Source organism: Lepisma saccharinum, chromosome 3 (genome assembly GCF_977018435.1).
Source record: "Lepisma saccharinum chromosome 3, izLepSacc3.1, whole genome shotgun sequence".
Classification (NCBI taxonomy): Eukaryota; Metazoa; Arthropoda; class Insecta; order Zygentoma; family Lepismatidae; genus Lepisma; species Lepisma saccharinum.
The window spans coordinates 56,434,062-56,461,011 of record NC_139231.1 but is presented as its reverse complement, the minus strand read 5'-3'; the positions used below and the strand labels follow the sequence as shown (position 1 = coordinate 56,461,011).

At 36.6% G+C, this 26,950-nt stretch overlaps 1 protein-coding gene across 7 annotated transcripts in view; it reads left to right on the top strand.

Annotated features, from left to right (window-relative positions):
- alt (SMC superfamily domain-containing protein aluminum tubes) overlaps positions 1-26,950 on the top strand; it is a 233,372-nt gene that overhangs the window by 147,575 nt on the left and 58,847 nt on the right. For all 7 annotated transcript variants that reach the window (XM_083118594.1, XM_083118597.1, XM_083118600.1 and 4 more), the window contains exons 5-7: positions 18,807-18,952; positions 21,262-21,540; positions 22,380-22,529. In XM_083118594.1, coding sequence (XP_082974720.1) covers positions 18,807-18,952; positions 21,262-21,540; positions 22,380-22,529 — 575 coding nt within the window. The remainder of the gene's footprint in view (positions 1-18,806; positions 18,953-21,261; positions 21,541-22,379; positions 22,530-26,950) is intronic.

Sequence of the window (26,950 nt, the reverse complement as noted above, 5' to 3'; positions counted from 1 at the left end):
ATCATTGCTTTTAGATTTAAAATAACTTTTAAATACTCTTAGCATGCAAGATGATTCTAAGCAAATTTGTATAGTATACAGGTTTCCTGTGAAATTTTTCAAATATATATTTCATATTCAAATGATATAATACAACTTAAAAGAGCATAAATCGAAAAATTTTGATTCTTCACTCACTAATATTCCTAGGAATTTTGTAAGGGAGAGAATGTAATAACTTTTTTTTTGGTGCTAGGATTCATCATCTTCACACATATCCAATAATCTTTTCCCTCAAGCAGTGTTGCTTGAAATGTATTCTTCAGCCACTTCCACACTGAGTGACTGATAATACCTGGTTTTTGGGTGCCATCAGCTGGAAATAAATAGAAGCATGTCATTTGCAGCTTGTTCAGGGTAGCATGGCAAGCCAAAAATTCCATTTTCAGCTTAAATGTTAGTATGATGTGACAATGTTTCCATCTAGTTAATGTGTAACTGAGCAACATACTTCTACTTAGTTCTTACGTGAGAATCTTCATTAATTCATGCAAGAATGGAAAGAACACCTTTTCGTTATTTTTTATAATCATTAATTTGGTATGTCAGCGTGAATGATAAAATCACAGAATTCCATGAAAATAACACTTTCTGTGAGGTTGTAACACTGTTTATCTCCCGTTTAGCTAAATGGTTAGCATTCTCACCTTTGGTGTGAGCTGTTTCAGGTTCAATCCCTGGTGATCCAGCACCCTGAGAGCAATTGGGTAGCTACTTGAAAATAATAGTAGTGGAGTCCAGCCTAGAAGGTCAGGAATCAGTGGTGATGAGACTCAATGCTGTGTCACAGAGTTTAGTAGTGTAACACTAATGGGTGCAATATTGAATTGCATGGTCAGGATGAGATCATTGTGGAGGATGAAATCACCCATTGTTTTACTGGACCCAGGGACCTAATGAAAGCAACAAAAGTAGCTGTTTTTGGAAATGAGAGAAATCTCTGTTTGACCAACTGAACTGAACTATGTGGTGCAACATCCTCAGTGAATATCAAACCTGGGACCACTTGCACTAATTCGCTAAGCAGGAGCTGTCCCTTTGAGAGGGAGTGCGCAGGCGATGCATGTCTTTAACAAGCAGCGATTTTAGCCAAACCTGTGCAGGCAGAACCCACTCACTTTATTAGTCATGAAATCCATTATGAATTGTTGGCATGGTTGAGCACAGCACAGAATGGTATTGGCAAAGTGATTTGAAGGATGTCAAATGGGAGCTAGCCCACAAGCACCTGGTTCAGATTTGTTCACCTCGCTTCAGGTTTCACATGAGCGAAAAAATTGGAATGCCTATCTGAAAATTGAATCTGGTGTGGGCATTTGTCTCAAACCACCTAGACATGATGGTGCAGGTTTGTTCACTGAACACACATTTGTGTTGCTGTGTGAGAAAATGAGCAGGAAAAATCAAGATAAACTTTTTATAGAAATAACATTTCTCTATGATGCCTCTGATCAAAGTTCACCATTCTGGCCACCGTGGCAGAGTGGTTAGCACATCATGCTATGACTCCAGGGGTCCCAGGTTCAATCCCAGCCTGGGCATGGATGTTTGTGAGTGTCCATTCATCATATTATCACTCATCCTCATCTTCGCAAATTAGCCAAAAGTGGCACAAAAAGCGAAGTAAAATAGAGCAAATCAATCAATCAAACCAAGTTCACCATGTTATTTCCTATTCACAAATATATCATGCATCCATTTGTGAAGCTTCTAATTCACTTGTACAGCTTCTTCTCTGCAACCACTACCACAAACTGCTCCTTTGATGAGCTCTACATTACAGCTTCTGGCTGGCTGTTGATAGTGGATTTCATACTTTATAGTGCTGCTGCTGTAACACTTGGATCAGCTGTATCATGCATCACCTCAGTCTGTTTGCCGCTTGGGCATAGAGAATGCTTCTTCCAGTGAGCAGGTTGTGCTGAATTCTCTTGATGCTTGTCATTCAGTTGGAAATCACCCTTAGGGTCCTGAGAGGTCTTGTAAGATGTTCCAAAGATTCTCAGTATTTTTTTGAACGACTGATCCAAATATTTCAACATCCATATATTGGATTCAAATGAATTTAATTATCAGATTTGGATATTGGATCCATGATTTGGATTCCATGTTTGAGATTCAGATAATGGATCCTGGATCCAAGGAATCCTGATACTGAATCCTGGATTTTATTTCTGCAGGATTCAGATTCTGTTAATTTTTAATTCAGATTTTGATACCCAACTCCAGTTCTTAGCTAAAAAAAAAAAAAAAAGGCTGTGTACTTTTGGAACTTATCAGCTATTTCCCATCTGCTGAACACATTGTTTACTTAAGAAATAGATAATTAATAACACGTTTCTCCCAAGGATCTGATAGCAGTAGAATAAAGATTAGAAGTCTGAGAAGGAATTTTCCTGGACTTTGAATCCAAATAAAATATCACATATTTTCAAATTTCTTCCAGATTTAAGATAATTGAGACTAATTTCGCTGTCATGTAAAATTTTAAAGCCTGCCTGAAGTTATCTTTAGGATCTGTAAATTCTAATATAATATGAAATTAAATGTGAAACCAACTTTACTGGCTATGAGGAAGAACAGAAGTAAACTTGAAAATTCAAGCAGTTAGAAGTGTATATATCTGCGACATCAGGCTACATTGTTCCTACTTTTGCACTCAAATTCTGAAAGTATTTTGCATATTTGTATATACTAGGGGATTTGTATGTATTATCACAATCAAATTGGTCTTTTGAACATCATGATTGATTATTCCCACATTGCAGTCTTAATCTGACCTATTCTCAGGATGTAGTTAGATTATTTATCATGTAAACACTTGCGAAAAGTAATATGCACATGGCAAACCCATTGCTTTTCTCTCCTCCACATTCTATTTGTACCAGTCATGGTCAAGTCCTTGCTCTCATTTCACTTGTGCTTATTCTCTTATCAGAATTAATTAGTTAATGTATAATACTTGATGTTCTTATTTAAATTGCAATTCTTCACCATGCATGCCTGTTTTAAACTTGTCTCCATCTCATCTGTTACAATACTAGCGTGAAACTGAAGAAACAACTTTTTTACAGACTGGAGAGTCCATGTCCCTTGTCACTTTGGTCTGAAAGCTCCCTAAGATAACAAAATGTGCCATGTGTTTTTTTTAAAATTATTAACATAATAAATAATATGCTATATTTAATTTGTATAAATTGTAATCTATATATTCAAAATATAGAGTGGTGAATGTGTAAAAAAAGAGTGTTGAAGCTAGTACCAGTGTAGCTTTTCAAGAGTAATTAACGTACCACCTCAGGTAAACTGTTTTATAGTTACTGTTCACTTCCTCTATAAATGGGGGCCACAAAATACAAATACCAATACTTCGAAATTGCCATGTGGCATAACACTCCCTCTGTAGTACATTCTTTTTTTCCCTGAAATAACCCAATGCACCATTATGTACAGTGTATGTACTCACTTGGAACAAACAAACAGTATTCTTGATTATTTCGAGCTTTAAAGCATGTTGTGTCATTTATGCTAAGTTTTGAGTTTTTACATAAGTTTTCTTGTATTTCGTAACTCGCATGTTCAATATTTGAATGATGTCTATGCCTAACAAGTATTTCATTACATTGTCCTAGTGCAATGTAATGGATAAATTTTAGATTTTGAACTCAAGTACGAAGCAATAATAGAAGAGAGGAAAATCTCTTGCTTATGCATTTAGGAATGAAGTATTTGTGTGAAATGTTAATTTTGTTGTCAAACACTAAATATTTTGTGGATTGTTCAGTTATATGTATTCTAATGTAAAGCATACACGTGTGGTTTGCAATAAGTAACTAACATCAGTCCACATTTAAAAATGTTCCTTTTCATTGACACTTCGCAACATTGTAATCAAATTTAGGTTCATTGTTGTACTTTGTGACTTTGTGTTTAACAGCATAGCATTGTGTACATAATGCCTGCTACACACTTTTGTGAATATTGGATTCAGAATTTCTAATTTCACAGGGTGAAAACTTGTGAGCCCATTGAGTTTTGAAGTGTGTGTATGTTGTTACTTTTAGTTATATTTTCTTGTGTAAAATATGAAAATGAAAATTAAGAATTTTCAATTGAGTGTGTACATATTCGTCACTTTATATTGATTAATTATTGTGAGAGATTTACACTTGAAACATACCTATAATACTTTATCTTGGTCAAAAATTATGCGTTTACAGATTTTTATTTATGTTCTTGTTAATGTGAATAACTGGAACTATGTAAGAAAATGTAAGTATGAAGCATTTGTTGGTATGAACAGATGTCCTTCTGCTACCACCTGCTTATTGAGTGTCTAATTTTCCAAAGTTTTCATAGTAGATTTAGTTTGATTCAGGCTCAGTGAAAGAAAATCCTAAAAAGTGATGACAAGTCTCCAGCTTGGCACTATATGAAGACAGTGAATAAAGCATGAAAAATCTTATCATACGGTGCATGAAGCACATGTTTCTTCTTTTTGTTTTTTCCTAACCCTCATGATTTGCAGAACACCCAAAACTACTTATTAGCAACTTTTGTTATCCTATGGAAATCATGTGGGCTACTAAGCAATATTAAATAAACTGGTACCATACCACTATTCAGATAAGATAAAATTGGTAATTGATGAAAGTTAATTTTCATTCTAATTTTAGAGTTAATAACAGTGATCACCATTAGAGCTGAGCATTACCAGTTTTTGCCAGTCTCTGTACCTCAACTGCATAACAATTCATAGCTTTTTGAATCATCAATGATGCAGCTGATGCTGCTGCCAGCCAGACAGTGATGTCAAAGTCCACTATACTACAGAATGTATTTTCTTCATTTCTCCATGATATCTGCTAGGAAGAATGGGACAGAACTGAGGAAAAAACTTCATATGTTGAAACTGGTGATCCTCTTCCTGGCCCTGGGTAGGACACAAGTCATCTTGCCAATGGCCACCCTCCTTTTCATGTGTCATATAATGCTGTATCAATATTGCATCTCCTGCTTGAATATTCTCACTCCCATATCCTGAGACTTATTTTAATCTTCTGTGGTCGACTTCTTTGGCACAGTGTGCTATGATGCCAGGGGTCTTGGGTTCAAATCCCAACCTAAGCATGGGTGCTCTGTGTGAGTATCCCTCCATCAGTTTCATCATATCATGCAAGGAGATGACATGGTTTTAAGTTTTTCTAGTTTTTGGAAAGGACATTTGGAGAATATGCTTTTAATATCTTCCTACCATTTTGATGAATTGTGTTCATTCTGTGCAGGTCACTTTACATTTGACACTTTTAATTTCACTTAGGAAGGTTTTTAAGCCTCCTTTTTAATTTTTAATTTCATTTCCTGCATTATTAACATTTGAACACAAATTGACATTAATTTATTAGTGTCATTTGGCATATATAAGGCTATAAATCATGCTCATAGAGCACCATGAGGTTTGGCCATTTAATTCATGCCATTCTTCAGTGGCGTCGTCACCTTGTAATCAAGGGTTCCTGGGTTCAATACCCGGTGGAGGCACATTGGTTCGGATCCCACTTTAAACTGTAGGTCCAGAATATAGAAAAGGAAAGTTAAAAATTGTACTTACGTATGTGAGTATAGTGCTCTTATTGTAGAACGACGTTTCAGAGATTGACTATCTCTTTCCTCAGGTTCGTATAAAAACTAAGTACTTGGCATAGTACTGCGTCAAAAATGTAATATGAGGATTGTGGTTAAGGGTTGGTTAGGGTACATTTAAAATATTAAGTTTTTGCTATTAGAAGTACGTAAAAACCAAGCCGTTCCCTAATAAAACTTGTACAGTAGACCTATTCACAGGTAAAAAAGTTAAGAAAGTTAAAATTCTAAAAAACCTGCATAAATCACAATGCAACCTGCAGGTTTGGCCTTTCCTACCCAACTGTGCTTATCTATCCACATGAAGGTCAATTCTCAACGAATATTTCCCCTCCCCTTAATTTTCTCGTTTCCCCTTATTACGTCACAAATCCAACGTGAATTCACGTTCCTCTCTTGCAGCTTGCATAACTTCCGGAGTGACGTGGAAACCGATATTGGGTTCAATCTTCCAGGCTTTATCCCATTTTTTGAGGAAATTGATCCACCCTTCTTCCAAATTTCCTTCGTCCCTATTAAGATTACTCTTCCCCCCCCCTACAAATACTCGCTGTTTCATACACGTTTCTTCCTAATTTCCTCCCCTCTTTTCTGATTACCTCTTTTTTTGCGATTCTATGCCCACTTTCCAAAATATGTTCTGAGAGACCCGTTTTGGGAACTTTTTCCCTTATGTCCTTTTCATGCTCGCTCCATCTTTTACCCATATTTCGGCCCGTCTGTCCTATGTACTCCTTCCCGCATTGGCATTCTATTCGATAAACCCCCTTCTGTTTTTCCGGTATTTCCCTAGTTGTCTTTCCTTTCTTATAATCGGTGAAGTATTTTTCTACATTCTTTGGTGCTTTCATCCCGCAAACGATTCCAAAATCTCTCGTTATTTTTCCGATTTTTTCCGATACGGATTGATGGTAAGGGATGCCAACGTACTTTACCCTCCTATTTTTGATTTTTTCCCCTTCTTTTTGATCCCCTTCTTTCCTAATAATTTTCCGTGCTCTCTCCGCTATCTTATCCATTTCTCTATTTGTGTATCCATTTTTTAATCCTGTTTTTCTTATCCACCGAATTTCGTTGTCTTTTTCTTTTTCATTATTGCATAGTCTACCGGCCCTAATAAAAAAGTTAAGGAATACGTTTTTCTTTGTTATTTCGGGGTGCGCCGATTCCTTGTTAACATATAAGTTCCCCGATAGGGGTTTATGATGTACTCCTGTTCTAATCCTATTCCCTTCTTTCAAGATACTAAGATCCAGGAAATAGATTTTTCCATCGCTTAAGTTTTCCCTAGTGAAGTTTATTCTTTCGTCTTGTTTTTCTAATTCTTCAAAAACCTTGTTCAGTGCTACCCCCTTTCCTATAATCAAGATATCATCAACGTATCTCCCATAATATTTAATACACATTCCTGTTTCCTTCTAATAGCAAAAACTTAATATTTTAAATGTACCCTAACCAACCCTTAACCACAATCCTCATATTACATTTTTGACGCAGTACTATGCCAAGTACTTAGTTTTTATACGAACCTGAGGAAAGAGATAGTCAATCTCTGAAACGTCGTTCTACAATAAGAGCACTATACTCACATACGTAAGTACAATTTTTAACTTTCCTTTTCTATATTCTGGATTTGTGAGTAACACGCGAGAAACCTATAAAATGCTACTGTAGGTCCAGTCCCGATTAGCCTTACTGTACATAAAGTGGACTTAAAACACCAAATCAACCAACCAACTATTCTTCAGTGGAAAGAGCAAAATTTTACACGACATCATTGTACTTATATGAGCCTTGCAAATGATAACCTATTTTGATTTTGCAAGGTTTCCCTCTTTTCTTGTTTGTACTAAATATATTGTCATGCTCTACTCATGATGCGGAAGAGAAGAAACATCAATAGACTGCAAGAATATTTTTGTTTCCATGTGAGAAACGCTATTCTGCCTCCTTTAGGAGAAGACAGTTTGCATAAAAATTAACATACTGCAAAATAAGCAAATTGTCCATGCTATTTTCATTATATTTTTCTGCTTGTGTGTTTTTGAGGAACGGAATTGTGCCAGTGATGGAGCAGATGCATTCTTCTCATGGCACTTTTATTTCAATTCTTGAACCTCACATTGCAAAAAAGAGAGGAAATGAATACAGCAATTGGCAATTGTGCATCTTTGTGATCGGCTGTAGTAATGCAGTATTGTGTAAAGAGCAAAGGACTTGTATGTCAGTTGGTTTATACCCAACTGCAAATGGTGGGAATACAAAATATTTTTACTACAATGATTATTTGAAGTTGGGTGCCTGAGACATCTATGGAATTGTCTAATACTGTTGTTTCCATCAATGAATGCAACAGTTTCTGCTGTTTGCATATTTTTAGTGATCTTATTTTCAGATAAGAACCAGGCATGATAGCTGAGTAGTGACAAAATAATTGATTTTCCTTGCATGTTTATGTGTGAAGAATATGTATTCCAGCAACTTGAGAAGCTATGATGTTGCATTTAATTGTCTACTCCTTATGAAAATAATTGTTTTTATATCTACTGTGGTTCCTTTTTTTTAAAAACTACATTTCAGCTCTTTGAACGAGTACCTTTGTTAGGTCCTTAATTCAGCAATCTGTGAATAGTACAGTATGACATTGAATTATTCCACATGATTTTTAATGTGTACATGTCAATAGCTACAAGGTGTCCAAAAAGTCCCGCATCATAGGCCAAATCACAGTATTTGTTCAGTAAGTCTACTCTTGAGTTCACACATTTGTTCAGTACATGGGGAACATAATATGTGTCTGTGGCATGGCATTCGTCCTCGATCATGGTGTGGAGATGGGCTTGATTGCAAAGTTCAGTGAATTCTAATCCAGCGATTCCATTCAACAGGTTCAATCCAGTGTTCAGAGAACATGATATCCAGCCAGTCTTGCACAGACCTGGCATAGGGCAAGTAAATTTTGTTGTTTAGCGTATGATGCAGAACTTCTTGACATACTGTGCATTGTTAACATGAATTGCTTAAGCAAGGACCTGAAAAAGGCACTTGTTTCAAGAGTTGAAACATGTCACATGAAAACAGAATTCAGAGTAGATGTGTAAACAATTGTCATATATGCAATAGCTGTGTTTAGTTGCACAATCAGTGACATAATCTGTTCCATATAATTTTTAATCTCTTAGGATTAGTTTTGTTAAAACTAAATAATAATAATAATAATCTTCAGTACCTGGCCTCCTGAAGAAATTTCCAATATTGTAATAATTCTGCTGTGGTTGAGTTGATTTTGCTCTACAGTTTGTAACACCGGCATTTAGCTTAGATACTCATTGTTGATCCGTAGTTATAGTACAGTATGGGGCTTATGGCAATAGTGTTAACTCATGGTACACAGCAGAAGATGGTTCTACTGTGCATTGATCATCTGCTGTAGTACACACCAAAACAAAAGTTAGTGAACCCAACGACATTTGATTTTTTCAGAGGTTGACAATTTTGTTGATTAGTGAAAACATACCGTCTACAGAAGCACTGTACCTGGGAGAGAGAAAATGTATTCACACATAACTCACTCTACTGTTTGTCAGCACATTAGAGTCAATCACTGCAGAAACTTTGCCATTGTTCACATACTCTGTGTGATCAAAAGTATCCGTACCCACCGTGAAATGTGTGTTTATCATAGAGGGCAACAGAGTACTGCCATCTACCGCATGGAACACATGGTCAGCTATCTCAGTAGTCTGCAGACAGTGCGAGACAGCAGTATGGAACGGTCTGAGGAACCCACGGACTTTCAACGTGGTCAGGTGGTTGGGTGCCACTTGTGTAAGATGTCTGTGCGTGAGATTTCCACCCTCCTAAACATTCCTAGGTTTACTGTTTCTGATGTTATAGTGAAGTGGAAACGTGAAGGGACGTGTACAACCCAAGAGTGTTCAGGCCAGCCTCCCTCCCATGTTGACCTCCAGAGACTGTCGAATGTTGAAGAGGGTCGTACAGCGTAATCGTCAATCATCCATCGCCACCATCACACAGGACTTCCAAACTGCATCAGGATCTACTCCAAACACCGTAACCGTTTGGCACGAGGTGCGCCAACTTGGTTTCCATTGTCGAGCAGATGCCCATAAGCCAAACATCACACAGGAAATGCCAAACGCGGCCTTGCGTGGTGCAAGGAGCGTCGAAACTTGACCGTAGAACAGTGGATATTCATTGTGTGAAGTGATGATGAATCACGGTACACAATGTGGCAATCCAAGGGTAGGGTGTGGGTGTGGCGAATGCCTGGTGAACGACATCTACCAGCCTGTATAGTGCCAACAGTGAAATTCAGGGGTGGCGGGGTTACAGTGTGGTCACGTTTCTCCTGGAGGGGGCTTGACCCCTTGTTGCTTTACGTGACAATGTCACAGCACAAACTTGATTTGACATTTTTACCGCTTTCATGCTGCCTTCCATCGAAGACCAGTTCAGGGATGGCCATTGTGTCTTTCAACACGACCGAGCACATGTCCATACTACAGGTCTTGCGGGGAAGTGGTTTGACAACAACGTCCCACTAATGGACTGGGCTGCGCAGTCTTGATTTGAATACCATAGAACATCTCTGGGATGTTTTGGAATGCCAACTTCGTGCTAGACCACACCGACGTACATCGATACCTCTTCTCATTTCGGCGCTCCACGAGGAATGGGCTGCCATTCCCCAGGAAACCTTCAGCCACCTGATTGAAAGTATGCCTGCGAGAGTGAAGGCTGTCATCAAGGCTAAGGGTGGATGCAGTGTTCCTGATGGAGGGCAGCCCAAACTTGTACTTTATTTTCAGGCGGGTGTCCAGATACTTCTGATCACATAGTAAACACAAATCTAAATTAATCAAAAAGGCATGTCTCATCTTCTGGGGAAAACAACCCCTCTGTAGCAATAAAACCTATGCTGCATTGCAAATCTGACTTTACTGGAATTTGCAAAAAGCTTAGTTCTTTGAAGTGCCCACACCACTGATTAAAATACTCTATACATGTTTTGTAAAAAAAGAAACAATGCTTTTTCAATAACACACACATCAGCTTCACCTTGTTCTACAAGGGGTGTCTCATGTCGTGAACATGTTTCATTATTTTTCACACTTGATATTTCCTTGCCTTCAATTTGTTTTGCAGCATTATGAAATGTGTAAGCTTCGGAACGGAATGCACAAAATTAAACCACACTTCTGAGAGGGTGTCTTCAAAAACCTCTTGAGTCAAGCAGTGTCCAGCATGGACTCAAAAAATAAGAGTTCAATCCCTGGAAAAATCCAATATTCTCTTCACACTGGACATTGTGCCAGCCATGTACGTAGTTTTGCTATAGCTCAACACCAGATGGTACTTGATGTCTACAAACATGCAGAAGTCTTTTAATGCTTGTACCCGCACAGTATAGATGTAGAACTATGATTATAGTATTTTCACAATTGCATTGTGCACAATGTGTGCACCACATCCTACACCAACCAGATCTCTTTGTCCACTTTCTGTACATGCTACTAGTCCCTTTCCTAGATGCACCACTAAAATCAGTATTACAGTGTTGTCTCCACAAAAGATCCCCAATTTTGCGACTTAGCTTATTGCGTGTAATATCCTTCTCCAGATAAGTTACCACTAACTCTTATGTTTCCTTTGGCTGAGCCTGAAGGTCCAAAAGTTTCCCTTGCACATCTTCATGTGGAGCAAAAAAACTGACAAATACTGGTAACAGTTTTACACTTCTGTGGTTTGAGTTATTGGTTGACACCTTTGTATCACATAACTGTATTCAGTTGCTCTTGTAAAAGAGATTTGTGTTTTGTTTGCCCACATCTAAATTTAGGCTCAAAACACTTCTGAATGAGTTTGGTGGAACAGTTGTTTGAGTGGAAACATTGTTTTGTGTTATAGTTTGGTAAACCCATACACCTTCATCAGCTGCCACCTCTGAATTGTCAGAGTTATTGGAGTTTAAAAAGCTGGTAAGTCCTACTTAGTTTCAACAGGATTCGGGTAGTTTATAACAACTGCTCTTTAAATGTTTATTTACATCATGTGAAGCATATAGTGCAACACTAAAACCTGCTCCCCATGTGACATATTGTACACCACTCTCAGATGCGGTTTCCTTTATGAAAGGATGCTTGTTTGTACAGAGTGTTTAAAAAGTCACACAACAGAGATTTTGAACATGCAACTTTTGTACAAAAAGCGATAAGGACATGAAGGCTGATATTAACTTTCTCTATAATGTAGATATTTTTGAAACATTTAAGCAAGAAAATCATGCTATACATGACCAATCAGTGTGTGGAAAAGTAAAAGAGTTTTTGTACGAAGTAAAGACAAACATGAATAAAAGACTGTGGTGGAGTCACTTGCAAAAATTTCGAATGTGGATCGAGGGTCTGTGTGGGTATTTATTGAATTGTTATGAGAATGATAAACTGTTATGCATTTTTTGCATTACAGTTGATTTTACAAGGTTATTTTCGGCACATTCATAAAAAAAGTATTATTTTTTTTCAAAATTACAATGTGCACTGGCAACATTGGTCATGTCAGAGGGCAGTACCAGGTGTGTCCGACATCTGGCTATGTTGTTCAATCAATGCCCAGATGAAATAAATGATTTTATTGTACAGCAGGATGGGTACGTTAGGTGGGTTACTTTCTTAACCGCTATTTATTATCCCAAATAAACTCTGGCAGGTACTAGGCGCACATTTTATATTATCCCGAGTATAATCAGACCAAACTACTTTTTCCTTTTCAATTTTTTTATCCTGTACAAACTCGTGAGAGGCTCTCTGCTGTGAAGTTAAGTAATTGTCCACTTAGCATCAGCACTTTACTCAGCTTGATGCTTGGAATGTGTAGCAGAGTGAGAGATAGACAAGAAGATTGACAGTGAATCACGTTACTACTGCCAAGATTGCAAAATCTCCTTATGTGTAGCTCCATGCTTCAGAATTTGCCATACTGTGCCTATCTAATATCTAATAATTTCAGAATCGGAACTACTATTTGTAAGATTTTAAAAACGTATATACAACATTTGAAGGCAAGATATTATGTTTACGTTTATTATGACGATAAAAGTGGTTATCCTTCATTAGGCCAACCAGTGACGGCGATTAGGGGGTGCATTCCCCCCATTTTTTGTCACTTCCCCCCCAAACTATGCTAAACCTTATCTACAAAGGGAAGTAAACTGTCTTTGCACCCCCCCCCCCCTCCCTCCCAGTCATCATCGTCCATCGCTGTTTCCTGCCTCTGGCTGGGTCGGCATTACATAATGTTTGTGAGCGAGTGAACTGAATTGTTTAAATTTTCATTTCATATATGCAATATTTAGAGGCAGTACTTTATACACTTTTTGTAAAAATAAGTTTTTACATTATGTTCATGAAAATGAACATTTTTCATGCATGTGTGTGAAGCTCGAGTTAACTTGGGATAATAAAACAAGTTTTTTATATATAGATATTTTATCTTCTTAGCTATATTTCAGTTAATATGTATTCTCAGTAGAGAGCATACAATATAGAACAAAGAAACGGGATTTAAAAAATTCCAAAATTTGGCACTGAATTTTAGAAATTAATTTGTAAGGCAAGCAGTTAAGGTACACTTCCATTTTGGCATTGTATATAGTATCTACTGATTACTCAGATTAAACCATAGATTAAAGATGCACATCTCTTTTTTTTGTGGTAGAATATGTGACAAAACAAAACAGCTGTGAAAAGAAACCGTAAGTGACAAATTTCGATTATCAGCATCTAAAATCAATGTCAGTGGCATGAATCAATACTGATGATTGAAGCTTGACATTTCTGTCCTTCATGGCAATGACCAAGGATAACCTATAATGACCATTGAATGCTTCTAAATAATCTCATGAAGTGGAAAATTTAAAGCAAATTTTGTAAAAGTGGAAAAGCTGGACAATCCAGTGGCTCCTAGTAGTTTTGTGGGACAGAGGGACATTTATATTAAGAGCGAAACTGTCTCGTTGAAAGCAAGATGTCCGGTCACTTTATTCTATTACTTTTCAAATTCCAGAAATAATATTTTTATGTGAGGGGTTGCAGAACACAAATTTCATGATTAAAATTTTTCCCTAACTTCCAAATCTTTTCCTTGAATGAATGGTGTTAAAAATAATAACAAAATTATGTAATCGGGTATGTAAATATATTAACACTAGGAAGATGGTGATTTCCTAGTTACCAATTAGAACTAACCTGTCATTTTGACAGGTACAGTTTTTCCTTGCAATATGTTCCACTGTTCTTATCCTGAGCGTAAAACAACTTCTGTGTTTGTTTATTTTTTCAATTTTACATCACTATAACAGTTCCTTACAAAATTCTTCCTCCGACAACGAATAATAAAGGGGTATATGTGGAACAAATCGGTCAGATGGACTGTGTTAATCATAGCCAGTAAATCATAAATTACAATCTTTGTATTTTAATTAATCAAAGCCACCAGAGGCATCAGTGTTGACCGCAGTTATACTACGCCTGTCCAGAACAAGAACAAGGTCCACACATAGTACTTGTTACAGATCATACAGGTTTCTGGATTTATTCTTCCTTTTACAGCCTCCAATTCGGCATGTCTTGCGAGTGCCACTGCCTAGGGGTGCACCGATTGGCCTGAGAAGGATCTGTTCTCTTTTTTCGTCACACAAGATGCAACCAATTCTTTTCATAATTTGAAATAAAATCTGTGCTAGAAATTTTCTTGGTCATCACCTCTCTGTATAAGGTCCAAGAGTTCATGGCTAAACATTGAAGCAAGAATAAAAAAATAAAAAAACTTTAATAGTAGCATTTACTGTTTTATTTTTTGTTAGTACTGAAACAAACTGAAAAAAACACTGGTGTAAATAAAAATAACATTAAAAAATAAAACTAACCCTGGTACTGCGATCCATTTTAGAGAAATGTAGGAAAGAAGAGATCAGCACATGGACCCGTCTGACATGCTGGAGCTTAAGAGTCTGTCTAGCTGGCTAGAAGCTACAACTTCTTCCTTGCAGTACTTCAATTCTACACATCTCGTTTCAACCTTCTATTTCATCCATCTACACCAACCCCAAATGCACCAGTTTTTTTTCTCCTTAAGTGAAACGTAGGAGAGTGCGACACATTTCCGCTCCTTCTAGCTCTCCAAGTTAATTATGACAATGAGGCTGGATGAGGGAATGATGAAATAGATGAACTGAGGGAACAAACAGCAAAACAGACCATGTCTTACCCAGAACTGTAACTTATGATCCCTGGCTTCGTACTGCTCTGCTGTTACAGTAGGAAGGCAGACTGTAGATGTGAACATCATAAGTAGAGTATAAGTTAGAATACACATCAATATTTTGACATCTTTTTACTATGATTCTAACAACATGTTTCCTTTACAACAGAAGCTCTGCAACTATGGCCTGTGGGCCACATCCATCCTGCCATGATGTGTTAATTGGCCCACCTTAGCCTTTACAGTAGTTTGAATCTTATTAGGCATTTGTCTTTAGTACAAACATAATGTATAAGGCAAGATATTATCACTCATTTAGTACACACACTCTGATCTGACACTGTCCTAGTATCAGTAAGTGATGGCAAACTCTGAACTTTAGCTTGCTTGCTGCATAAGTTTGTGCTTAAAAGTGAGAGTATTTTTCAACCTTGGTGAGAGTATTTTGTACTATTTTTAATAAAATGTTAAAATTAATGTTAAAAGGGACAGGGTGTGATATTTTCTGAAATAATTGTAAAGTGCATAATACCTACAGGTAACAAAATTATTATTTTATGTTGCATTTATACCTCTTCAGGATAATCTCAGAAATGGACTGATGGATGATGATTACATAAAATTGATAGATAAAAGAAAGAATCTTGTATATGCTTGGTATAAGTAAAATATAATATGACTTGCAACCAGTCCTTAACTTGATTCATTAGCCCAGTAAGCCCAGTATATGAAAAGTTTAGATGCCCGTGCATTATAAGCTCCCCTTTTGTTAAACTTTTTTTATTCTAACTTTCTACCCCCATACCAAGCGCAGTACTGAGGGCTGGGTATGATACAGCAATTATTATTTGTGATTAGTAATATTGAAAGTTGCCAGTTTAAATCTAGTTAAACTTAATGGGGAACAGCATTTCAAGACCAAGGCCCTGAGTGCATTTTTATTGGGTGGTGCAAGCAGATATGGTAGAAGGGCCAGGTGAACTGGACAACTGCCTAGCATGCCAACTTCTGGAGACTGCTGAAATATCCTGAATATCTTAATACATCAAACAAGACAATCACAAGAAGTAAAATTAATTGAAGAAACTGAAATCTAAAAGAAATGGTTACTTTTGTCCAATAGTTGCCAGTTATAGTCCATATAAACCACTGTCAAAAATGATTTTTCTTATTTTATTTTAATCTCTCTCAACATTATACAATAAATGAGAGATCCAGGAATTTAATAAAATGTAGGTACTTCTTCCCAAACTATTATTGGATGAAAAGAAAAAAAGAGGGATTCATATAACAATTATGGCTGTAATGTAAAGAAGATTGTATAATTTCTGCACCCACAGAAACAATATTATATATTTATATATTATTTAATCATTTTTCAAAACTACTACTTTCTCGGAAATTTCAGTGAAAAATGCAGGCTCAACTAGGACTGGAACCTAGGTTTCTGGCATACAGTGCTATTGCTCTACCAACTGAGCTACGAAGCCAGCCCTGCTTTTTTGCTGTTGTTGTTTTACCTGTATTAAATTGTGGAATTGCATACCTGAGACCCAGGTTTAAGTACAGTTTCCAGTCGAGTCCGCATTATTTGCTGAAATTTTGAAGCACATCTCCCATGTGTGCCAAATCAGAATATACTCCTTTCTTTTAATCTCGAAGCCCTAACCTAGGTTTTGTTTTCAGGCCGGAGTATCAACTTTCTTCTTCTTCTAGTTGTCACCTAATATGCACATTGAAGATGATGCCAAGAGGAGCTTTATTGAAGATGTATTGTAGGATGTGGTTAAGAGATGTAGTACCAGCATCTCTTTTATCTGCTAGTCTTCCAATGGGAAACCTAAACTGAAAGGCCAAAAAGTACACAATTTTCATAGTTGGGACATTAGTTTCTCTATCTTTTTAAACATTTTAAGAACTTATAGCAACATCGCCGTAAAAGGCTATAGAAAAATCACTTCCATCTAGGAATCTGTCCTACCACATTCATTCTGCATTTCTGATAGAAGTACGTACGATATACAAAAACTATGTATCATGTAACGTTGACCACACTTGAAGCATTAGCTGACGATCTCCATGGTGGAGTGGTTAGCACAGCATATCCAGGGGTCCTGGGTTGGAATCCTGGCCTGGGCATATGTATTTTTAGTGAGTGGGATGAGTGTTTTCATCAATTTCATTATATCGTCACACCTCATCTTCGCTATTAGCCAAAAGTGGCAGAAAATGAAGTAAAATCAATGAAACTAATCACTCGGGCATTACAGATTTGGAAGCAAACATTGCTGTTTTCTCTCCAGAGATAAGTTACAGATAAATACAAAGGTGATGATGACATGATTGCGACTGATAACTTCCCTCTTGACACAGTAGGGGAAATAGAATAACTTCCTTCTTGACAGAGTAGAAGAAATAGAAGTACATTCTCGATCTGTAACAATGGATGATGATCAGTAGTCAACTAACAATCAACAGCTAATTGTTGAAGACACAATCAATTTCAAGAAATAAATTCCATTACTAACATGTTTACGAACTCTACTGAGAGAATTGCTACATGCCACAAATTGTAAGATTGCATCTGTTACGGGGCTACCAAGTTGAATGATTTCTTTGCCTCCTCTATCAGGAGATGTTGGACACTTTTAGAAGAAAATTGATAATTGAAAGAGGCGAAGATGCTGAAAGTGTCATATTCAGACACAATTTGTGTAGAACGTTTATCTCATAAATGCACGGAAAAATCTTAATCGACAAAATTGTAATATCGCAGACCTGTATAAGTATATAGAGAGTTTAAAAAATGGGTATATAAAAACATGTAGTGATCCAAAAGTAATTCAAGATTCAATGTTTGTTGTTTTATGTATTGCAAAAATTCCGTACAAGTCTAATTGAAACTACAATTAGTGCTCATAGTATATAATGTTACTATTGCTCTAAAGAATAAATATTGCAATTAAGTGTTCCATATATGTATTTATACTCCTTTATATTGATAAAAACTTCTAAAAATGCGATTGTATGTTTCAGTGACAATAAAATCGTTTTCATAGAAGGCAAACACATTTTCTCCCATTATAACATTTTTATACCTCATTTCGCTCATGTTGCACATATGCAATGCCCAAATTTTCATTGCCACCCTGTATATTGACAAAAAATGGCATTTGTTTTGCATTGTCAGTGCCTCTAACAGTAATCGAATGTAAAGTTGAATTAATTTCATCCAAATAAAAATTTGCTGCAAAAAATGGGTTAATTAATATGTCACCAAATAACTGCAATAAATATTGTTTTAAAATATTCATATTTTCGCATGAGTTAATTATTTAATCACAAAATATATGTTTCCCTTCGATCTTGTTGCTGCAATAATGGAAAACGTGCATTTTGTATAATTTTTAGAATGTACAGACTTGGCAAAAGTGTCCCAGAACATTTTTGTGGACTCTGGAAAAGCATTTGCCTGCATCGCCGATAAAATTCCTACTGATACCAGTGGTATCGGGGGGGTGGGGACCTTCCCGATGGCACAGTGGTAGCATCCTTGCCTTGTAATCAAGGGGTCCCGGGTTCAATACCCGGTGGAGGCACATAGTGGTTCGGATTCCACTTTAAACTGTAGGTCTAGTCCCGATTAGCCTTACTGTGCATAAAGTGGACTTAAAACACCAACTCAATCCAATCCAAACCAGTGGTATCGGCCAATACCTATACATAAGTGCCAGCTTAGTCCTAATACAGTATATATACACATTGAGGTGCTATATAAGATAAGAACTGGTGATATCTCTGTTTAAAAGACCATACTAATTTGCTTCCTCTTTCTTCAGGTAGCAGCAGAGAATCTGTGAACGTGAATCTTCTTGTGCCACTTGTTCACAAGGCAGAATTGTCTCATTCAGAAATTCAGAACCTGATTGACCTCCTGCTCAACAAACAGCAAGGATCTACAAAAGGAGACTCAGAATGGATCGAGGTATGTGATTTAGAATTGGACCCCTCAGGTTCAGTCCCAGATTGTGACTCAGTTTTCACATAATTTTTCAATAAGTTATATCCTCAGTGTTTCATATAGCTAGTTAATTTACTGATTTTACTGTATGAATTGGAATGGACTGTTCTTGGCAATTTGTCAATTTATAACATGTCAGTAGACTATTGGATATAAGTAGTGACATGAACTTTTAGTTTTAATGATAACACCGAAAAGTTGCTTTATTAATAACAAGAAAATATATATTTTTTAATTTACAGAAAACCCCTAAAATAAATGATAGTTGACTAATGGGTCTCCATCAATGACAGGTGATTGACAGGTGAAGATTAGCAAGAGTCTGGAACTACCTGTTTATCATTCCCCCACCCCTCTTTTAATTTCACTTATAATTGCTACAGTTTTCAAGCATTGGTATTAACATCTGAATTGGAATTACTTTAAAAGGGTATCAGCTCAGCCTGGACATTTCTTAACATTATTTTGTCATTTGTTGCTATACCGCACTAATTTCAGTGCTAGTAGGAGCACTTGATGAAAGTCTATCTTTGTAGCACCAATCAATTTGCGTTCTTACACTGCCAAACATTGAAGTGTCACATATCTGCATAAGATACATTTCAATGTTAAAATAAAAAAAAATATTTAATTAAATTCATTTACTTCTTGCTGAAGTATCATAGATATGTACATTTCCCATGTGCATTAGTTTCGTCGTTTGACATTTTGCCATCAAATGGCCCTCTGTGAAAGAACTTTAAGCATCTCTATATATTTATTTTCATTATAGAACAAGACTTGCAGGTACAGATTCCATTGATGCATATGTTGTCTCACGCTTGGCATTATCAGGGTGTCTACTCACTGGGAATATCTTGAATTTCAGAATTGTGCATGAAGTATCTTCACTGAAGTGAAAAAATAATTTGCCACCTAGTAATTCAAATCTATGAAATTTATAGTTTCTGATGTACATTTATTTATCACAGTTGGTGTTTTTATTTTTACTTAGGAAGTTGAAAATATCAAAAAGAGGCAGCAGTGTTTATGCCATAAAACAAAACACAACACCCACCAATCCTTATACAAGTATACTCTTTTTTCCAGTCTACTCTCACCTGTTTTTAACCCCATTTTATCCTTGATACAGCTGGCGAAACATTGGAACTTTTTTTTATGTGCACTGTGTTTGCTTTTGTGTTCCTGTTCTCTGACAAATAAGATGAACATGTTCTGCTCAGCATGTGGTGTTAGATGCTGTTTTTGTGAATTCTTATGTTGTCAATATCCCTTACTTGCAAATATATTTCGGAAAACCTTTATAATTTAAAGAGGCAGGAATGGCATTATTCGAAATAATAAAATTATGACAAAGATCATTTAAATTATTGTATCTAACACACACAGGAAAGTCAAGTGATTGGTTTTCATGAAAGAAATGTAAGCTTGTTGTCATGCTCCCTTACGTTGTATTGATTCCTCAAAGCATTCTTTACACCCTGAAGTTTCATCCATTTCGAATTTTATAGTTTGCCAAATTTCTTCAAGAAGAATGGTGCCCATTCTACAGACATAATCCGTGAAAGTTAATTAGAATGCATAGTGCAAGATACAATGAACAAATCAACACAAATAACAATTTATTTAACTTCCTGAGACATTCGTCAGTGCAATTTGTTCATGTTTATAAATTTTTCAACTACTTTACAAGATGTGCAAGGAACTATTCATTAATATTTTACTTGAAAATATTAATACTAATTAAATTTTATCAGGAATGGACCAATATGAATTTGTTTGCCCATTCTCATATTTGGTATTCTATTAATCTGATATAAAAATTACAAAATTGCAAACATTCCTTGAATAACCTGATTGGTTCATCAACTTTGTGAATTACTGTTTTTAACAAGATGACTGGAATGGGTTCAATTTGTGAGGTAATAAAAAATCATATTTAGGTATTTACTTTACAAAACCAAGACATATGTATTATGCATTTGTATTCATAAAAATAGTAACAAAATGACAGGATTTGCACACAAAGTTACATGCTAATAACAGAAATAATGTATTGGTAAAAATTATCAGAAATTTTATTGATCGACAGATATGCTTATATCAGCTGATACCGATAGAATCCCAACCTAAAATTTTATTGTAAGAATTATTATTTTTAGTCTTGAATTTTCAGATATTTTGCTGTGATAACCTGGATTGTACTTGACTTTTCTTTATATCTTTGAGCAGCCACCGTGTTCTTGATAATTATTTTTGTCTGTGATTTGCAGGGCCGCCAGGACCCGGTGGTGAAGCTGAAGAAGCAGCTGCAGGAGAAGGAGAAGGCTCTGGCAGAGGAGCAGGAGGCCTCGCAGGCCATGCAGGCAAGGCTGAAGGAGTTGCGGTCAGAATACAACACAGAGCGCTCTCGCCTCACACACACATGCAGGCAGATGGAAGAGTCCCTGGTGGCCAAGCAGCAGGAGATCCAGGCCCTACACGCTCGCCTGCAGCACACCATCGACACAAATGTTGCCGACAAGCAGAATCTGCAAGCTCAAGCTCAGCAGGTAAGCCTTTGGTGCCAGGTTTCTGTTCAGTCCAACTTTATTTCGTGTTTTTCATGATTTAATTCACTGTTAACTACCAGCTGTGTGTAGGCCAGGAGGTACGACGTTGGCATTCAGTCTCATTACAGACACAATTAGAAGAAGAAGAAGAAAATGTACTTAATTTCGGAGAGCTGCTGCAGCCCCACAGTAAAGTAAATAGGAAAAATCCAATGTAGCACTACTATGCATCTACTGTCATGGTAGTTGAAAATTGTTACTAATATGTAATAGCTAAAAAGGTGAGTTGCCAACTATTCCTAAGTAGTCTTTTGATCAAACAACAGGCTCTGTAAACTTATACACCACAAAAGATCACTCTGTGAGCAAATATTACTTTATTATTTTTTTGAAATTCCAAAAAGAAAAAGAAATATAAAAGAACCTAAAATTTTCTCCCATAATGAATTTTTAAAAACTTACATCTGATCCTGTGCTCCTCTATTTAGTCCATGGTAAAAAAAAACAAAAAAGAAATTTTGCAACAATATCTATACATGGTACCTTCAATGTAATAATGTTAACCTAGTGTACTACTACTGTAGTGCAAGAGTATTGGTATAGTATTTGGTTCAAAGTGGTATCAGTTCAGCTCTAATCGTTCTGCTTATATGAGTCAATACCAGTAGGAGTACCAATTATTCAACCCCATTCATAGTCAAACATGTTTTAAGTATTGTTAAATTTTCTTCTTCATCCACCCGCTAATGTGAATGAAACATTGATTAAATTCATGAGTGATAGATAATGTCAGGCCAATGACTGAGAGAGTGATGTTAATGGTAGTGGTTGCATTTCAGATGCAGACAAAGCTGAACGAAGAGCACTTGCTTGTCCGGAAGCTCCAGGAGGAGAAGAGCCAAGCCCAGGCAGCCCTGCAGCAGGAAGTCCACACCCAGCGGCAGCAGCTGGAGCTGCATGTCGCTCATCTGAGTGAACAGCACCGTGAGGTAATTATTACAGACCCTTGTCATTTACATTGTTGATGTTTACATTGAGTTACATATCTTGGGTAAATCGAAGAAGCAAAATTACAAAAACATATACAATTGAAATGATTACATTGAGGCACTATCTTTGGTAAATCGAAAAAGCAAAATTTTGGCACAAAGCAGAGTTAATTTTGGGTTCAAAGGTGGTAAATAAAATTAAATTTTATTGTTATTGTGAAAATTCGGATCAAGAGCAGTATATAAAGTGACATTTTGGTTTTAAAATTGTGAATGTAATCCCAAATTTGATTTCAAAACTGCACTTATTACACAAAATAATCGTATCCCTTCCAATAGCACATTGTAGTTACCAGAGTATTAGTGTATTAAGTTTATTCCTGTATAAAGGGGTCCATTTTTGCTTCTGAAATATTTACAGCAGAGTTAAGCAATTTTCGGGAATTTCATAACCTGCAGGATAATTCAAACTTCAGAAAGTGTCTCGCTGGTAAATAAACTCTAATTTTGGTGTTTAAGAGTCTATTGCAAATTTTGTAATTAATTTCGTGACAAAACAGGGTAGGAAGCATGAAAAATTAATATGCATGCCTCTAGTAATCATTCTTAATCAGGTTTACCCCCTGACCTGGAAATTCTATAAAACCTGAAATGATCAATTAAATAAGGATGAAAAGGACATGGAAAACTTCACACATCTGAAAAAGCCAGAGAAATTGGATGTTTTCTTTTTCTTTTTTTGCTTCCTGGGAGTAGATATGGAAAACACATATTTCTCTCCAACAAGCTTCTTGATTGTACTAATTGTGTGTTAAAATATGTTTATATTTTATTTTATCTAACTTATTTTGCACAATATTGGAATGACTTCATTAATTTGATTAGCATGTGAAGATAAAGACTTAATTTATACACCAGAACTCAGATTAAACATTCCCAAGATTTTATGCTTTTCTACATTGTAATTCAATCCTCATTATCCCAATAAAGTAGTATATTAAAATCTGTCCAGATTTGACGTTTTCCTGCACTTTATAAGTGTTTTCAGCTTGGTGTCTCAAAAGACATAAAATCAATATTTCACTGAACATTAGTATTTAAAGGCATCACGAAACATTCTAGAAATTATTTGAACACATCTAGAAAACCTGGAAAGTCAGGGAATTTGGTTTGGCAAAATGAGTGGAAACTCCTTTGTGTTATTTTGACACCGCTTGATGTATTATCCACCCCTAATCTATACTACCGTATTTACGCGTGTATAATGCGAACCCTGGTTTTTGATGGGGAAAAGTGACAACCAATTATGTTTCGTACATAATGCGCAGTACAATACAGATTCAAGAAATGGCTTTCTTATTTATAGGTCGTAAAGCTATTGCTCTCTGGACCTAGAGAGGAATATCCTCTTGTGTAAACAATAAGTCACCAGGTCTCCCCGATGGCGCAGTGGTTGCGTCGTCGCCTTGTAATCAAGGGGTCCCGGGTTCGATACCCGGTGGAGGCAGAAGTGGTTCGGATCCCACTTTAAACTGTAGGTCCAGTCCTGATTAGCGTTACTGTGCATAAAGTGGACTTAAAACAACAAATCAATCAATCAATAAGTCACCAATCCATGCTACCTCCCTCCCTCTACTGTGTTTATCATTCAAAGCTTTCACTCTTTAACCACCTTACTTATAGTAGAAAGCGAGATCAAAATTACCTTATGAATTTGCAGTGCTCAGAAAATTATTTACTATTATTTCTTGCCCAACAAATACCACTGATATGCATCCCATGTGATGGGAGGTGCATGCTTGAATTCCGCCAGAACAGCACTGTTTTTCTTGGTGTCACAGAACATTACATTACAAAGTGAAAAATCGTGGGAAATGGCCTTTAAACTTTTATACATGGTTTTGCTCATTCCTTCTTTTATTTTTTTCTATAAAAACTTCAAAATATATACTTTTACTGTGATTAACATAACATTTTTACGAGAGACATTAATCTTTTTGAGCCCAAGGCCATTTTCACATGTAACCCCCTTGATGCCCGAGCCGAATTTGAGCAAAATGCAGAGTTTCAATTAAATGAGTGTAGATCGGAGGCTAATTGCCCTAGAGAGATGAGTGATATACCGTTGTACGCGGAATGAACCAGAGATTCAGACTATATAAAATTTATGAAAATTCAGCATATATGTGGTGGGGGGAGGGGGAGAACACTCAAAATTCCAAAATTTATGAAAAAATGGGGGTTTCCCCCTCCCCCAAGAAAAAAGTACATGACAGTGTCGACATGCACATGGAAATGATCGCTAACATGTAAGGAACACAAAAATATTTGCATTATTATCGTATGACCAATGTAACGTGAGTTGTTCCCCAAAAGGGATGGTCAGCACGCCACTGATTCAAGCTTCAAAATGCAGCAGTACCTTGAAATGACTGTAGCTCAGAGGCTAATTGCCCTAGAGAGATGAATGATATACTATTGTACGTGGAATGAATCGCAGATTCAGACGATATAAAATTTATGCTCATGCGGCGTATATATGGAGGGGGGAAGGGGAATCCCCCAATTTTTTTTACATTATTATGATGCAGTTTCAACAACCCCTCTTCCCCCTCCCCCAACTCCCAATCCCCGCTTGCTCCCGCTCGGAAAACATTCCTTTTGACCTCTGGTACCGATATACAAACTTCCTTCCAATGCAGTTTCCAGGGGTGAGGGAAACGCATTGCTTTAGAACAACAAAGTTGACCTTCCTATGTCGGCAAAATTTTTCCCTTGAGAAAAGATGCAAAATAGAAGTTGCCTTTTTCCAGCTATTTTCATGAAAAGAGAAAACGTGCAACAATCATTTCTGTTAAATACATGTGCTAACAACAGGATGAAAAAAGAATTCTAGCCAAAAATAGCGAAGTTAGAACGTAAAAACTACGACATTGACAGAGCGTCTCGATCGAGACGAACTGGCTCCAGAGGGTAACATGAGAGCATCTCGATCGAGACGATCAGGCTCCTAAAGGTTAAACTATCAGGACCCAAACTAGCAGTTAGCAGCACAAGATTTCTTCCATTAAGGCATTTACACACTCTGTATATATAATATTACCGTATTTAAGCGTGTATAGTGTGCGTGCATGTATAATGCGCAGCCTGGTTCTGGATGGGTAAAAGTTACAAAAAATTATATCTCGTATATAATGTACAGTACAATCCAGTTTCAAATAATGGCTTCCTTAGTTGTAGGTCGTAAAGCTGTTGCTATGCTGATCAAGAGTGAATATGTAACATCATACCTATTCAATGAGTCACCTGTTGCTATGTAGACCAAGAGAAGAATATCCTCTTGTGTAAACAATAAGTCTCCAACCCATGGTGCCTCCCCCTTCTCCCTCCACTGTGTTTAACATCCCAAAGCTCTCACTCTTTAACCACCTTATTTATCCTGTAATACTAGAAAGTGAGATCAAAATTACGTTATGGATTTGCAGTGCCCAGGAAGATATTTTCTATTATTTCTCGCCCGAAAAATACTGCTGATATGCATCCCATGTGACGGAAGGTGTATGCTCGAATTCTGCCAGAGTTGCACTGCTTTTCTTGGTGTCGCAGAACATTACATTACAAAGTGAAAAATTGTGTGAATTGGTCTTCGAACTTTTATATGTGGTTTTGTTCATTCCTTCTTTACTTTTTCTAAAAGAACTTCAAAATATATACTTTTTCGTGACTAATGTAACATTTATGCGAGGCATATTCAGGACCTTCAAACTAGCAGTTAGCTGCACAAGATTTCTTCCATTAAGGAATTTGCACACTCCATATATACAGGGAGGTTATTTCAGTCGTTTACCGCCAGCGTGTCAGCCGGTCGGCGCCCCCTTCATGCAACAGGTCCCGGTAAATTGCGTTAGAGGAAGTCCGTAACAGAAACCGCTTGTTTTGTAATGTTTCCACTTTTTCACAATTACTGTTACAATTAGAATTGAAATAAGCACGTACCTTGTTGCAAGGATGCTGGAAAAGGTGTCCTCCCAAATATAAATATTTCTGGCACCTTATTTCTGACATCTAATCTTAGATTAGACGTCGCTACTTTATCCTCAGTTGACAGAAAGGGAAGACAGCATCCCGGCGCATAAGGCAAACCGAAAGCGTAAAATTATATTTAAAAGTAATAATAATGATGATCACTAACCTCCTGTCTTATAAAAGATGTTGAAAATGACCTCCTTCAACAGCAATACAACACGTTTCTTAGGTTCAAGAGATCCTGTTTCTCGTAATTGCCTGACCACTTTTGTGCAAGAATTAGTTTTCACGTAATTATCGTACATAAAAACTCTTTGTTCAAGACTATATTTATTTAGCGACATAACTAATGAATGAATAACAATTAACACACAATAAAGCACTAGCAATAACAC